This window comes from Rhinopithecus bieti, unplaced genomic scaffold (genome assembly GCF_001698545.2).
Source record: "Rhinopithecus bieti isolate Rb0 unplaced genomic scaffold, ASM169854v2 scaffold_13029, whole genome shotgun sequence".
Lineage (NCBI taxonomy): Eukaryota > Metazoa > Chordata > Mammalia > Primates > Cercopithecidae > Rhinopithecus > Rhinopithecus bieti.
Genome location: NW_016807982.1, coordinates 2,811,455 through 2,828,824, shown reverse-complemented (window position 1 = coordinate 2,828,824; position 17,370 = coordinate 2,811,455). Strand labels below are relative to the sequence as shown.

General features: G+C 40.0%; 1 protein-coding gene across 1 annotated transcript in view; it reads left to right on the top strand.

Moving 5' to 3' along the window:
• The window catches only part of SFPQ (splicing factor proline and glutamine rich), a 99,592-nt gene extending 88,135 nt beyond the window's left edge, over positions 1–11,457 (top strand). Inside the window, 5 exon segments of the mRNA XM_017884423.1 lie at positions 584–632; positions 714–835; positions 3,241–9,864; positions 10,783–10,867; positions 11,363–11,457. Of these exon segments, the coding sequence (XP_017739912.1) occupies positions 584–632; positions 714–835; positions 3,241–3,378 (309 nt within the window). The 3' untranslated portion in view covers positions 3,379–9,864; positions 10,783–10,867; positions 11,363–11,457.
• Positions 11,458–17,370: the final 5,913 nt, after the last annotated feature.

Sequence of the window (17,370 nt, the reverse complement as noted above, 5' to 3'; positions counted from 1 at the left end):
TTTTTTTTTTTTTTTTTTTTTTTTTTTTTTTAATCGAGTATAGTATGTTTGTCTTGTATGGGTTAGAGGATTTAATTGAATAGAAAGTTTTTTGTGTTTGGAGACAAAGAGTTTTGCTCGTCACCCAGGCTAGAGTGCAGTGGCTTGATCTTGGCTCATTGCAACCTCCACTTCCTGGGTTCAAGTGATTCTCCTGCCTCAGCCTCCTGAGTAGCTGGGATTACAAGTGCCTGCCACCACGCTTGGCTAATTTTTTTATTTTTAGTAGAGATGGCGTTTTGCCATGTTGGTCAGGCTGGTCTCGAACTCCTGACCTCAGATGATCTGCCTGCATTAGCCTCCCAAAGTGCTGGGATTACAGGTGTGAGCCACCTCTCCCAGCCTTGAATAGGAAGTTTTATAGGTCTTTGGATAATTGAGTGTAACTTAGTTTTCAGAATATTGATTTCAAAAATAATTCAGATGATGAACTTTTGAACTTGACTGTGTTTTTTTTATTTAACTCTTGAAAATTTTTCAGTTCTTAAGAATGCTTGGTGTGGGTGTAGTACTGGTATATTGAAAGGAATTTTTTTTCTTGCAGAGGGAAAGAGACATGAGAATGGGTGGCGGAGGAGCAATGAACATGGGAGGTAAGTATGAAATTTAAATTTAACGATATAAGTAGAGAGTGGTGTTCTGGTGGAGTTGTAACCACTATTTTTGTTTTCTAGATCCCTATGGATCAGGAGGCCAGAAATTTCCACCTCTAGGTGGTGGTGGTGGCATAGGTTATGAAGCTAATCCTGGCGTTCCACCAGCAACCATGAGTGGTTCCATGATGGGAAGTGACATGGTAATGTATCCTGTGGGACGTAGTACCAAGGAAAATCTCATTTTCACAACTTAGGTGTGTGTGTTTTTTTTTTTTTAAGTAGGTGACTGGACCTCTTAGTTTCCCCTACCAATTTCATACATAAATACGTAATATTGAGGAATACTTTGGCAACATAGAAGAACTCGGTGTGTGGTAACCTAAACAGGTTGCCAACAAGGAGTCAATGCTGTTAGTAATATGTGGAATTACCTTTGGCAATAAGTAGATTTAGGTGCTTTTGAACTGTAGTGCATGGCAAATCCAAATTCTAGATGCTAGATAATGTATCTGATTATTCTACATCCAAGTGAGAATAATCAAATGGCAAACTGTCATTCTTTAAGCTGGTATTTGCCATAAGTAGGAATCAGACTTGTAGTTTGAAGCTTTAGGCATATTTTAGTGATGTGTAGGACTTTGACCTATATTTGGTGTGGCTTCTACCCTGTGAAAAGGGAATTGAGTGTTTTGACTCGTCGTTTCCCACCTGTTGGGCCTGTCTGTAGGTATACCTTCTAAAATCAACTGACATCTCCATTTTGCTACAGAGTAGCAAAAATCAACAATAATTTTTAAGCATACTAACGGTGTGCATTTGATCTGAACCTTCTTGATGCTATCATGTTTCAGCTGTAAATACAGCCTGTCAGATGCTTAGAACAATCAGTTGAACTGGTATGAGTGGCTGCGTTAGGGCTTTACAAATCGCTAGGACTGAATTTTGGTGGGTTTAGAGAGTGCATTTTTATAGCTGAATTGAATGTGATGAGTTCACCACAGGCTTTTGGCAAAGTAGGGGAGCTGCAGTGTGTAGCTCATAAGATTCATTTTATAAATAGAAACATAAGGATTTAGTATAGGGCTTCACTTGTTTACAATCTACCTAAGACTTTTGGGGAATTAAAGTTAGAATTATAAATGGCTGGTTGGGTAAAATGTAATACTATGGGCTTTCTGCAGATTTTCAGAGTATGTGGGTAACATTTTGGTTTAATAATCTTTTAAAGACCGATGGTTAGGTAATGTGTAAAATCTAATTTGACCTTATGTTCTCACAATTAAAGGTTTATATTCTAGGTAACAGGTAGCTGATAGCGCCTGGGTTCTCAGCTGTTGTAATTAACATAATTATGAAAGCCCCAAATTTTTCTTTTTTTAGCTCTTAGAGGTAGAATACAGAACAATGAGCCAAAAACCCTGTAATTTGTAAGATTTTGTAAAAAATCTTATAAAAAAGATTACGGTTTCGTCATTTTGAGTAGCTCTATAGTATTTTGTTTAAAAGAAGTTGAAATTGTGTATAGGAACAGTTAAACCCTGCTGCCATTTTAGTTTTTTATTTGGAGTAATACTCATAATAACTGGTCTGTTATAAATGGAATGAGAAAAACAGTGTAGGCTGCTGTGTTTGCATACCTGAGGGGTCTGCTGTTGAGGCACATATGTTTCTATTGAAAACTTCGGTCTCTAGAATTACCTAAAACTAGATGGGAATAATGAAGTCACTCACTGCTTTATTGCAGTTACTTTAGCTTGGTGTTTCACTGTTTGGGAAGTATCTAAAACATGGAATTACAGCAAAGTGTCTGCACTTTTCAAAGACCTAAGGGAAAAGATGGACTGATGAAGGTGGGTGGGGTTTGTTCATTCAGTTTGCAACAATATAGGATAGTGCTGAGAACGTAGTTGTCTCTGGGTCTATAGTGATGGCTCTGAAGGTAGCATGCCTGTGAGAATTTGGCAACACAAGTTTTTTGATCAAGTTATTGTGCCGGTTAAGTGACTAAATCTATTAGTCTTTTATGCTTTTTCTTTTTGTAGTCTGGTAGCATTTTATTAAAACTTTCAACCTTTTAAGTTTTCTGCAACTTAGCAGATGTGTCTTAAGATCTTGAAAAGCACAAGGTTTCTTAAGCAGCGCATGCCACTAACTGGTGAGTAGGTCTTTGTCACTTCATTGAGTGAATTGAATCTCTGGTTGGGCTTGTTAGGCTTACTTGGAAATTAAATTTCCTGTTCAGATGTTGAAAGTGAGAGTTTGCAAGCTTTTCATTGGGTTAATCTGATGTGAAATTTCTTAGAACTCATTTTGGAATGGATTTTCACATCTGCACTAATTCTTAAATTTTTTAGCACTGCAGGGAAGATCTGTTCTTTGAAACAGGTGTATGAGAATGGCTCAAGTGGGAACATACCACAAGGCATGTATTATCGTAAACTAATTTTCAAATTACCCTTTTTTCCTTTCTATGTTCCCGGTACCTGTGGATCGACTCATTGGTGATTGTATCGACGAACGTTGACTACGGAACCTTCTAAAATATTTACTTAACACACATGGACATCAACTACTTATAATGAACTGTTAATTACTGTTCCAATAGCGTACTGAGCGCTTTGGGCAGGGAGGTGCGGGGCCTGTGGGTGGACAGGGTCCTAGAGGAATGGGGCCTGGAACTCCAGCAGGATATGGTAGAGGGAGAGAAGAGTACGAAGGCCCAAACAAAAAACCCCGGTTTTAGATGTGATATTTAGGCTTTCATTCCAGTTTGTTTTGTCTTTTGTTTAGATACCAATCTTTTAAATTCTTGCATTTTAGTAAGAAAGCTACCTTTTTATGGATGTTAGCAGTTTATTGACCTAATATTTGTAAATGGTCTGTTTGGGCAGGTAAAATGATGTAATGCAGTGTTTGGAACAGGAGAATTTTTTTTCCTTTTTTTTTTTTTTTTTCCTTTTTTACTGTATAATGTCCCTCAAGTTATGGCAGTGTACCTTGTGCCACTGAATTTCCAAAGTGTACCAATTTTTTTTTTTTTACTGTGCTTCAAATAAATAGAAAAATAGTTATAATATTGATCTTCAACTTTGCCATTCATGCTTCTATGCACATTAGGCTAGGTATTCCACATTGAAAGCATGAGAGTGTCTAGGCCTTTGAATGGCGTATGCCATTTCTGGGAAATTTATCTGGAGGCTAAGTATTGCTTTCTACAAATAACTGCCCCCTTTGTTTTAAAAAGAAGAAATGCATATTGAAGTAGTTTCATGATTTGTTTGGCATATAGGAAGCACGCTGGTGCTAAGTATTTTTTAAATGGTTATGTAAGCAAAGCTGAACTGTAAATCTTCATTCAGGAATATGTATTAAGATTGTGGAATGGGTGTAAGACAATTGGTAGGTGAAAGTGGGTTTGATTAAATGGATCTTTTATGGCCCTATGATCTATCCTTTACTTGAAAGCTTTTGAAAAGTGGAAAGATCATTTTGTTGCATTTCCCCATTTCTTGTTTTTAAAAGACCAACAAATCTCAAGCCCAATAAATGGCTTGTATTGAACTTTCACATTTGAATTAAAGATTGTTAAACATGAAGCCTTTTCATGTATTCAAGTGATTTATAAAGATGGGGTGTAGTCTAAAAAATGAAACTTGAAAATAAGAAGGTTTAGTAACTGGGCTGGGCGCGGTGGCTCACGCCTGTCATCCCAGCACTTTGGGAGGCCGAGGCGAGTGCATCATCTGAGGTCAGGAGTTCAAGACCAGCCTGGCCAACATGGTGAACCTCTGTCTCTACTAAAAAATACAAAAAATTAGCTGGGCGTGGTGGCAGGCGCCTGTAATCCCAGCTACTCGGGAGGCTGAGCCAGGAGAATTGCTTGAACCTGGGAGGTGGAGGTGTCAATGAGCCGAGACCGTGCCACTGCACTCCAGCCTGGGCAACAGAGTGAGACTCTGTCTCAAAAAAAAAGGTTCAGTAACTGAAGTAGGTTTAGTTATTTATACATTTGTACTCTGTAACTTTTACATCTCCTTGTGCTACTTCTGTTGGGCAAAATCTATAGGACTATAAAAGTCTATTGGTTCTCTTCTAAGAGTTAGTGGTGACTGTTAACAAATAGGGTTGCAGATAATCATTCTTATTGTAAATTTGTTAACTTGTTTTTACTTAGTTTCCTTTTGATGTAGCACTAAATCTGGAGAAAGTTGCTCATGCTACACAGTACAAATATCCCTTCCTACCACTTTAAAGGCTTGGAATGTTTCCATGGTGTTGTCAGTTAATTGTCAACTTCATTGAACCCCCTTCCTTTAGAACAAGAGACTTTGACTATTAAAGTAGATGGTTTATTGTTGCCTGTTAGTATAATGGGAGCCTGATTTCCCAGTGTAAATATGTTAGAGGAACAACTTCCTAACAGTAGGTAAATGAATGGTTTGGCTTTGTTCTTAGTTATGTTCCATTCAAATCTGTACATTATAGAACTCTTACTATGGAGTGTGTCTTCCTCCTTTTCACCTCTGTTCTTGGTGCTAATTGGCAAAAGAAAAATTCTAAGTCAAACCTTTATTAACATGCTGAAGTTTAGTATTGTGTCTGTGTACAAAAGAAGACCTATTGTTGGAACAATCCGAGCACTTTCTGCATAGGAAACAGGATAATGCTGAAAGTAAACACTAGTGTATAAAAGCATCTCACTAAATTCTGGTTGTATGACTGACAGGTACATGGTGTGCTAAGGGAGAGAATCTCATTAGAAAATAATGCTCATTATTTCATTCACCAGCACACTTGGAAATATGAGTAGTTTTACCATGGTTATATCAATGAGAAAGTTTTGTCCCAAAACAGATCATTAATTGGTGATACGTAAGAGATTTTCTGTATGGAAACAAGGGTCTTGATTAGAAAGGAATCCATTACAGTTTGGTTGAATAATATAGTTAGGGACTCTACTAAAGACAAGGAAATAAGGGGTGTTCATGGGACACCCACAGAGGGTGAACTTTTTGAATGTGTGGGTGGGGGGCTGGTCGGGAAATGGGAAAATCTGCCTATAAAATTAATGTTTCAGTTTATTTTTCAGATTACATGCCTTTCTTTATAAGGGATGCTGGCACAGACCCCCTAAAATAAGCTTTTGGTAGTACTGTACCTTTGAAGAGTGGTGAAGGATGCTAATGGATAATCTCCTGAAAGTTGTGGCTTTTGATACCCTTACTGTGGACTGTAGAGTTGCTAAACGTTGTTTAGCAAATAATGTTGCTTAGTTTCAAATGACATTTGACTTTAATCACTGAAACAGCAATGTACCCAGGGTTGTAAGCTTACTCAAATAGACTTTCAATAAGTCTTCAATGTATATATGATAGTTTTTAGCCTAATGTGAATTTAAATAATCTTAATAAGTAGTTTATCTGAAACTTGGGGTGGGAAAGGGGAGGTAGCAGTTTTGAAGTATTTTAGCCATTTTTCTCATTTAAAGAATCCACTTGTCCCCATTTCCTCTTCTCCACTGTCTCATAATTTTAAGAGGAACACTGGTTGTGTTTTATACTACTTCTCCCAATCTTTACGAAGTACATACTTTTAAGACCCCAGTGTATTTAGTAGGTATTTTATAAGCATAGCCCATTGGCTCATGTTAGTGAAACCATAATCCTCTTTGCTTAGAACATTTATTAAACTCCTAAGAAGTACTACGTACTACAAACCCCACCACTCTTTATAGATGTATTGTACGACTAATATAAACAGTTAAAAAATGGGGAAATTGTAATGTTACGCCTGTGCAATTTTTAAGTGGCATATTATGGCAGATTAAAATTTAGATACTTGGCTTTTCTTGGGCAAGCCACTAAGTTGTGGCAGAATGTCTTCTGGTGTTCTTGGACTGCAATTATGCACTATTAAAGTAGTGGCCTGCTACATAACTGCATTTAGCCAGCATTTCTGCAGTGCGTAACTGTGAGGAACGTAGTACCGCAAATGGCAATGGACATTAGGACCCGGATGTAGTATTCCTGCTTGCTCCAAGATTCTCATTGCCGACTGCATACAGGTAGGTAACAAGCAATATAATCTAACTTGGTGACTTGCTATGTACTTTTATTCCGTGGGCATTCTGGCATCACACTTCTGACAAATTACAGTGCAGCACCTAACACTTCTATGGTAAAGCTAGCTTACATCAAAACTGTGTGGGTGTGGGGTTAGAGCTGTAATTTGTTAGGCAGAATTCAGTGCTGTTGCAGTTCTCAGATAAAAAGTGCAAACTTGATTCTTTGGTATATCTGACTCAGTTGTGTGGTTTCCTTTAGTTGCATTGTAACTGAAGATAACATGGAACACATCAGTGGTGTGGGGGAGAGGGAACTAAACTCTACTTGGGGACTAGGGTGCTTTTAGCACCTTGACATGGGCCGTGTAGCATGTGATAATTAGTCTTTATTGTAGCAAACTGACCTGCCCGTAGATCGGCAATATCAGTAATTTCAGTATGCAATCTTTGTAATTCTACGAGTTGAGATGAACTGAAAGTACAGGTTTTTTTGTAATGCGATTTAAAATTTTTAGAAACATGGGCTTCATGAAAACACCATTGTTACTAACTTGGGCTTAGATGGGAATCTAATGTGAATAGTTCAAGTTATGGGACTTGTCTAAATATGTCTATACTCTAAACTGGGGGAAGGTGGTGTGGAACATTGACTTGACTACAGTCGAATACATTTTGGGAATCATTCCCAATCATAAGACATCGTCGTTTCTGTAGGATGACTGCATATGTTCAGAGTAGCTTTTTGAATTTGCTTCCCTTAGCTTTAGGGATGTGATGTTACAGTCCAAAATGTTTACAAGAAAACCTAAGTCTTCAAAAGCACTTCTTCTGTTGCTTAGGACTTTGCATCAACTGTTGTTCCAGACCTCACTTCAACTTTTTGGTCTCTGAACTGGTTTTTAGCTAGCATGCATGAGAGACAGCTTTCATGTATAATGTTTCTACTCTGTAACTGGAAAGCGGTTTACTTTGCATAAATGCTGATGAAACCTTCATGACTATGATAATTTTCTTCTGTGTATCAAGAAAAAGAGCTTACTCGTTGGCAAGCAATTCACAAGGTGGGGACAGACTTGTACAAACATGTAGTCCATTCAAGCAAACAACTTTGGACTCTACTGATAGATGAAAGAGCAAATGATGACTAGTTTAGCTTCTGCATATCAATAATATAATGCAGATCAAGTATAATGCTCAATATTAGTGACATGAGTATCACTAAATTACGTAGAACCCTGATTGGGGTTTCTTGTGTCGTAATCCATTAAATCGGTGGCCATTGCTTGCTGCCGTGGTTTAGTGATTGGGTGTTAGAAATAAAAACTCAGGCCTATTTCTTACCAGTCAGTAACAATTTTTAGAGAATGTACTTGGTATAATATATGGACTTCAGGAACTTCATTGGGGTGGGGGGTTAATTTTGCCTTATCCTGTTCACTTTAAGATGATTAGGCTTTTGCACTTTAGAATGAGAAACTTGTGACGTTAGTGTGTTCTTACTAGCTTTAATTTGTATCTAGCAATGAATTGTGAATCTTAGTGCAGTGGGTTTTTTACAAAAACTCAGTCAAAAAGCTGGGAATTAAGTGGGTTTCAGTAATAATGCTATACCGAGGTGCTTGCATTGTATTTCATAATCTTGTTACAAACCAAAATTATTTTTAATGAGAGCAGTCTTGGGTTCAGAGGTGTGATGCCAGAATGTATTTTCGTACTGTTAGGCCCTTGGAACAGATACCGGTGCTTTCTGAAAGATGAAAGAAATGCAATGGGTGCTCTTCATGCAAGGTTGCAGACCTACCAAGAATGCATAATAGTCTCACTTTTCCCCAATAAAGAGATGCGTGTGACTAGTTTTGGACTTAACCTTAATGGGGGTTGCATGTCTCCTATTGTTAATCATTGTCAGCTGCAGTGACATGATCCACAGTCCTGCATTTACTGCCTTTCCCTTAATGATTTTGGACAGGTTTTAGCCAGGATGTTGGTCTGGGCCTTTATTTGGTTTTGGCTTTAGCTGATAATGTTTTAGTGATGTCAGCTAGTGCAGTTCTCAAATGGCTGCCTATTAGGGAAATAATTCAGAGGATTTGACTGCTCCTAATCATCTGTCATTGCTGCTAGATAATGATTGGCAATTTTTAAGACTCAACTGGAAATCTCAACAGTTGCTGGTAAACCATTAAACCGTAAAAGCGTTGCTTTTCAACACCAGTGCTGAAAAAAAGACTGATTTATTTATTTTTTTATTTTTATTTTTTTTTGAGAGTGAAAAGGGCTTGGACGTAGGATAGGATAATGTGGAGAATGGGGGGAAGAATGCAAAACGATATAGTATCCCTTATGGATGGTACATGTGCAACAGGGAACTCTTATTTCATATACCCTTTGCAGTAATCATTCAGGGAGGAAGAAAAACCTGGAACTTGAATGAAGGCTGATCTTTGTTTTGTGCACTGTGGCCCTGCCAGGCATATAGTGAAGGTGAATGAATGTCTTCTTCCTCAGAAAATAATTGGTTCCTTGCTGTCCCAGTAAGGCATAGCTTTTCCGGCCCTAACTTTAAAACTCAGTGAGGACTTAGACGGGAAAGAATGAGGTAAATACAAAGGATTGCAGGACAACAACTGCAGCGTTGTGTACTGTGGGAAGGGGAGTTGGGCATTCTTGGAGGACTCCTGCTGAAGGTGGCCAGCCCGCCTGACAATGGAAGACATACTTGAATGGGGAGCAGGGTATGTGCTTTCATATGAAAAAAGAGCTGATGTTAAAACTCATTTGGTGAGGTCAACGTTGTCACATACCTTCACATAAGGGATAGTATATTTTGGGTTGCAGTCAAACTTGTGCTCAGACTGGTGAAAATAAGAGTTAGGCTTTTACATTTTAAAGAAAATGCAGTTTTCATTCTAATTCAGGTGTCTACTTATTTTATGTAAGAATAATTTTAGATTTCCCCCCATGAAGTTTCTTCCTATTTTTTTTTTAATGCTGTAACTTACCCCCAATCTTTATCTCTGGAATTTTACTCTTTAAATTTTGAAGTTGACTAGCATTTTCAGACCTTTATTTTTATACCCTTGTCTTTTATATTAACTTTTTCTCATTATTCTTTAGGTAAGAATGATTGATGTTGGCTGATATTGGAGTGCTTGTTCACATGAAGTAAGTTTCCTTAGAAATCTTAACCCCTAGAGGCTTTTGAGTTTGATTTAAATAATTTCATTTAGATATGTGGGGTGAAATTTTTGAGATGTACGCTTTTCGTTTTTTTTTTTGTTTTTTTTTTTTTTGGGGGGTTGACGGAGTCGGCTCGTCACCCAGGCTGCGGTGCGGGGGCGTGGATCTCAGCTCACTGCAAGCTCCGCCTCCCAGGTTCACGCCATTCTCCTGCCTCGCCTCCCAAGTAGCTGGACTACAGGCGCCCGCGCGCGCGGCGCGGCTGATGTGTGTGATGTGAGTAGAGACGGTGCAGCGATTAGCGCAGGATGGTCTCGATCTCAGCTGAGCGCTGTGTGATCCGCCCGTCTCGGCCTCCCAAAGTGCTGGGATTACAGGCTTGAGCCACTGCGCCCGGCGAGATGTTTACCTTTTCTAAGGTAATATCTCTGTGTTTTTGTTTGTATAGGGATGTATGTGAGAAAGCAAGTGAGAGGCATTATACAAATGTCAAACAATATAATTCAAAAAAGGTGGATGGTTATATAACATAGAACAGAAAAGAAAGCTTGACTTAAGGGGAAAGGCCATATTCTTGATACTCAATTCAATTTAGACTCCATCTAAAATTCCCGTGATTCTTTTTTTACTTATACTCTAAAGATGTAAAGAAAATGTAGGAGAAGGTCAGGCATGATGGCTTTACACCTATATTCCTAGCACTTTGGGAGGCAGAAGCAGGAGGATTGCTTGAGCCCAGCCTGGGCAAAATAGTGAGACCGTGTCTCTACAGAAAAAAAAAAAAAATAGCCAGGTGTGATGGTGTGTGCCTGTGGTCCCAGCTCCCTTGGAGGCTGAGGTGGGAGGATTGCTTGATCCTGGGAGGTTGAGGCTGCAGTGAGCAAGTTACATTTTTTGTTATAGGTGGATAGATACTTCTCAAGACATCACACAGCGTGAGCCAATCAAGGAGGGAAGCCACAAGCAGTTAGATTGACAACGTTTCTAGGTAAGTTGAATGATTCTTAGACTGTTAAACTGTCTTCAGAAAGAAAGGCGCTTGGGTGGAACAAAAATACTACTAATGTGGGAACCTTTTTTTTTTTTTTTTTTTTGGAAACGGAGTTTCGCTCTTGTTGCCCAGGCTGGAGTGCAGTGGTGCGATCTCGGCTCACTGCAACCTCCACCTTCTGGGTTCAAGCGATTCTCCTGCCTTGGCTTCCCGAGTGGCTGGGACTACAGGCGCCCACCACCACGCCCAGCTAATTTTTAGTAGAGATGGGGTTTCACTGTGTTAGCCAGGATGGTCTCTCGATCTCCTGACCTCATGATCCGCCCTCCTTGGGCCTCCCAAAGTGCTGGGATTACAGGCATGAGCCACCGCGCCTGGCCAATTAATAAGATTTCTTTGGTATTAGTTCACTTGACAGTTATATAATGTTATGTTTGAGAATTTGGTAACTCTGATTCTTGTATCCTTGGAGTAATCATACCCTTTAATTAGCAGGATCAGGTGAGCTGTGTCCAGAAAACCAACAAGAAGGAGTGGAAGGAGGAATGAACGTTTCATTCTCATTAATAAAGACATTATCCTAATTATCCTATGGTTTTGTTTTTGTTTTTTTAGTACTCATTTATTTTCTATAATTTTCCTGACTTCAACATATTCAAAGTGACATTTTTTTTAAAAAGTCTGTATTACAGACACAGAACCAGATTAAGTATAATTCAGGATCCTATTGTGACTTGGCAGTGCTGCTCTCAGTCTCAATTACTGATCAGTTTTTATGGTCCTTTTTAGATATTTGCCTTCACTCTGTAATTTTTATTTCTAAAATTAGCATGTTATAATTTAGCAATTACTACCTACATACTTCTCCTTGATTGGATTTCAGACATAGCATTTTGTATTTCCAACTTCTGTATGTGCAAACTATCAGATGATGGTTATGAGATAGTCACACATTGCTTCACAAACAAGCATAGTCTCAACAATGTAGTCGTATCCCCTTATCTGCAACCATGGTTAACCACAATCTCAGAGTTACTAATTTTTAAATTGTGTGCTTTTCTGAGAGGCATCCTGTCCTTCCCACCTTGGATGGGATACTGGGAATGTTGGATACAGCATATTCATGCTGTATATGCTATTTGCCATCCAAGAAAAAAAAGGCCATGTAGGCTAGGCCAGGCTTTGGTACAATTTGTGGTTTTGGGTATCCCCTGTAGGGGGGTCTTGGAATGTATCTCCTCGCAGACAAGGGAGGACTCTACTGTGGTTTGGTTGACCTGAGTAATAATGAAGGGCTGTCAATTTCTCGAAGTCAAAATTTGATAATGGAGTCTGATCTGGGTAATTTTTGAGAATATCTAAATGTAAGGAAAAATCTGGAATTGACTATAAAAGCTGCTTAGTAAAAATTGTAGACAAATTATCTGTCCCCTTCACTCTTGGAGACCTTATATTAAAACTTGCCAAGCTGTTAGTCTCGTACACTAATTTTTATTTATTTTTGGAGACGGAGTCTCACTCTTGCCCAGACGAGTATGGTGGCACCATCTCAAATGGTTCAGTGCAACCTCTACCTCCTGCGTTCAAGCAATTCTACTTCAGCCTTCTGAGTAGCTGGGATTACAGGTGTGCACCACACCCAGCTAATTTTTGTATTTTTAGTAGAGATGTGGTTTCACCATGTTGGCCAGGCTAGTTTCAAACTCCTGACCTCAGGGGATCTGCCCAACTTGTCTCCCAAAAGTGCTGGGATTACAGACAGGTGTGAACCACTGCGCTCAGCCTTACACAAAACATTGCAGTTTTACAGTATGTTCTGCCAAAGCAAGTGCTCACTAAAGCATTTGTTTAGGACCAGAACGAGATCTGAGGCTCATGCTTAAAGGTATTTGTATTGCTGTGTTTACCTGTGGACTTTAATTTGGGGCCTCATTACTAGTATTGCAGAATTTCAGACAATTATTTTGCTTCAGTTGAGCAAAAAAATTCAGGTTTGCTTGAGATTGGAAATAGCCACAAAGGAAGAGTTAGGGTACATCATCCACTCATCCCATGAAATTTGTCTTGCGGAGCTGTGTACAGTTACTCCCAGGAATGAGACCAAGATCTGGTCAATTTTTTTCATGCTTTGTATTTTTTAAATAATCAGGTCAGCTTGCACCCAAATCAAGAATCTTGGAGTCATTGGGCTTAATTCTGGTGTGTGTGTGTGTGTGTGTGTGTGTGTTTTTGTTTTGTTTTTTTTTGAGACCAAGTGGCTCTGTCACCTAGGCTGGAGTGCAGTGGTGCAATGTGGGCTCTCCGCAAGCTCTGCCTCCTGGGTTCACGCCATTCTGCCTCAGCCTCTCGAGTAGATGGGACTACAGGTGCCTGCCACCACTCCCAGCTAATTGATTGTATTTTTCGTAGAGATGGCGTTTCACCGTGTTAGCCAGGATGGTCTCAATCTCCTGACCTTGTGATCCGCCTGCCTCGGTCTCCCAAAGTGCTGGGATTACAGGCGTGAGCCACTGTGCCCGGCGGCTCAATTCTGTTAATACTTAGTTTTCCCACTTGTGGATCTGAAGCCTTGTGGATCTCAAGGCAAAAACAATATGAAGTATATTATAGTGGTTAGGGGTATGTGAGATCATACTACCAGAACTAATACATTATTTCTGCAATTTGCCTAGCTGCATTATGTCATAAATTTGTTCAGTTGTAGTTTGCTTATCAGCAAAACACCTTTTTCACAGGATCAATGAGAGAAAATGATGCAAAAACATTTAGCAGTGCCTAAAGGTGCAAAAGGAGCACATGGTATTTTCAAGTCTACCAGTGACCAAGGTTCACAGGCCAAAAGGATATTTCCCTTAGTATACCATATAATTAGAAGAGCCTGATTAGCAGTTTTTTGATAGCAAGGGAGAAAATTTAACTTTCAGATCATGTACTCCATAGGGAACAATTAAGAGCCTAAGTACTGAACGGCATGGAAGTCCCAGGAGAGGCCATTCATTTGTTGCAAGTGTACTTAACCTCAAATGGTAAGTAGAATTAAGTCCAAGAATTGCTGCCTAGCAGGGTTGTTGATTAGTTGGTATGTTAAGTACTTGGCAATACCTCACTCAGGTGTTCCATAACAATAGGCTTTAAGGGTGGAGAAGCCTAGAACTTAAGACATGGCAAAGCCCACATTTTAACAAAATGGCACATAATGTTTTGTATCTAAAACAGGTTTAGTTCTAAACGGACTTGAAGAAGCACAGCACTATTGAAATAACTAAAAGAACGAGAGGAAAAGAAATTGTGGAAAGAACACACATAATTGGGGAAATATTCCATAACAACATTGTTAACATGGTAATACTTCACAAACTAGGCTACAGATTTCAGCGTAATCCTAGCTGATTTCTTGAAATTGATAAACTGATTGTAAAAATCACATAGAATTTTAACAGAGCCAGAATAGCCAAAACAATCTTGGAAACAAATCTTGAACAAAGTCGAATTCACATTTCTGATTTCAAAACTTAACTACGAAGCAATGGTAATCAAGGCTGTTGTATTAGCACAAGCATAGACTTAGAGTAATAGAATTGAGAGTCCAGAAATAAACGCTCACGCATATGGTCAGCTGATTTTCAACAAGGGTACCAAAATCGTCTGATGGAGAAATAATGGTCTTTTCAACAAGTGGTGCTGGGAAACAAGGTAGCCACATGTAAAATAGTAAAGTTAGGCCCCACCTCACACCATATACAAAAATTGAAAAATTGATTGAAACCCTAAATATGAGAACAAAACCCGTAAATACTTGCAAATCATGTAGCTGATAAGGGACTTGTATGTAGAATATATAAAGAATACTTAGGACTGGCTGGGCATGGTGGCTTATGCCTATAATCCCAGCACTTTGGGAGGCTCAGGCAGGAGGATCACTTGAGGCCAGGAATTCAAAGCCATCCTGCACAACATGGCAAGACCCTGACTCTACAAAAAAATTTTAAAATAAGGTGCATGTGGTGACACCTACCTGTGGTGCCAGCTATTCAGGAGGCTGAGGTGGGAGGATCACTTGAGCCCAAAAGGCTGAGGCTGCAGTGAACTGTAATAGCACCACTGCACTCCAGCCTGGTGACAGAGCAAGACCCTGTCTCAAAAAAATGAAAAAAATAAGAATATTTAATAAAACATACTTAAGACATAGGCACTGATGCTTGTAATCCCTGTACTTTGGGAAGCCAAGGCAGGCAGATCACTTGAGGCCAGGAGTTCGAGACAATCCTGACCAACATAATGAAACTCTTGAGTCTACTAAAAATACAAAAAATTAGCCAGGTGTGGTGGCTGGTACCTGTAATCCCAGCTACTTGGGAGGCTGAGGCAGGAGAATTGGTTAAACCCAGGAGGTGGAGGTTGTAGTGCACTCCAGCCTGGGTGATGGAGTGAGACTCCATCTCAAAAAGAAAAAGGCAAAGATGGTGAATAGATATTTCTCAAGGAAGGTTAGTAAGTGGCTAATAAGCACATGAAAAGATGCTAGACATTATTAGTCATTAGGGAAATCCAGTCAAAACCACTTTACATTCACTAGAAAGGCTAGAATCAAGACTAGGCATGGTGGCTCATGCTTGTAAAACCAGCACTTTGGGAGGCCAAGGTGGGTGGGTCACTTGAGGTCAGGAGTTCAAGACTAGCCTGGCCAACATGGCGAAACTCCGACTCTGCTGAAAATACAAAATTAGCCAGGTGTGGTGCATGCCTGTAATTCCAGCTACTTGGGAGGCTGGGGCAGGAGAATCATTTGAACCTGGAAGGTGGAGTTTGTAGTGAGCCGAGATCGTGCCACTGCAGCCTGGGTGACAGCGTGAGACTCCGTCTTGGGCCGGGGGAGCAGGGGGCAGAAACGGAAACCCTCATATACCACTGGTGGAAATGTAAACTGGTGCAGCCATGTTGGAAAGCAGTCTTGCAATTCGGCAAATAAACATAGAGTCACCATGTGACCCAGCAATTCCAATGCCCAAGAGAAACGAAAACATGTTTGCTTAATAACTTGTATGCAGATGTTTATAACAGCATGAATAGCCAAAAGGGCCAGGCTTGGTGGCTCACATCGGTAATCCCAGCACTTTGGGAGGTCAAGGCGGGAGAGTTGCTTGAGCCCCCGAGTTTGGGAGTAGCTAGCCTGGGCAGCATGGTGAAACCCTATCTCTACAAAAAATACAAAAATTACCCAGGCATGGTGGCACTGTGCCTGTAGTCCCAGCTACTCAGGAGGGTGAGGTGGGAGGAACACTTGAGCCTAGGAAGTCGAGGCTGCCGTGAGCTGTGATTGTGCCACTGCATTCCAGCTGAGGTGGCAGAGTGATACCCTGTCTCAACAATAATAATATAACTAAAAGGTAGAAACAACCCAAATGTCCACCAACTGATAGATAAATAAAATGTTATATATCTGTACAAAAGAATATTATTAATCCATAACAAGGAATGAAGTACTGATAACATGCCACAATATGAATAAAGCTTGAAAACATGCTAAGTGAAAGAAGCCAGTCAAAAAAGTCCACATACTGTATTCACATGAAATGGCCAGAACATGGAAATCTACAAAGTCGATGAGTGGAAGTGGCTGAGAGAGTGATGGGGAATAATATAGGTGGATCATAGCTGAATGATGCAGGGTTTCTTCTTGAGGTAATGAAAATATTCTAGGCCAGACACAGTGGCTCATGCCTGTAATCCCAACACTTTGGGAGGGGCTGAGGTGGGTGGATCACCTGAGGTCAGGAGTTCAAGACCAGCCTGACCAACATGGTGAAACCCCATCTCTACTAAAAATACAAAAATTAGCTGGGTGTGGTGGTGCATGCCTATAATCCCAGCTACTTGGAGGCTGAAGCATGAGAATCACTTGAACCCAGGAGGTAGAGGTTGCAGTGAGCCAAGATCGAGCCACTACACTCCAGCCTGGGCAAGAGTGAGACTCCATCTCAAATAAAAAAAAAAATATTCTAAAAAAGAAAATATTCTAAAATTGAGTGGTGATGGATGCACGTATCTGTGAATATACTGAAAACGATTAAATTGTATAAATGGATGAACTGTTAGATGTGTGAATTATATTTAAGTAAAGCTTTATTGAAAAAAGAAAGACTTTAGGAGTGGTGTAAGAAGAGGCCTTAGCAGGGCCTGGTGGCGTGGTGGCGCACGCCTGTAATTTCAGCTGTTCACAAGGCTGAGGCAGGAGAATTGCTTGAACCTGGGAGGTGGAGGTTACAGTGAGCCAAGATCGTGCCACTGCCCTCCAGCCTGGGCGACAGAGTGAGACTCCATCTCAAAAAAACAAAAGAGGAGGTCTTATAGGCACAGGTGAGATCATAAAAGGCCATGTAGGCCATGCTAAGTATTTTGAACTTTATCTGAAGAGCAGTGGGAATCCTTGAACAAGAAGCACTGAGAGCACCTGGATTATTACAATCACTTCCTCACTGGTTTTATCCCCTGCTTTGCTG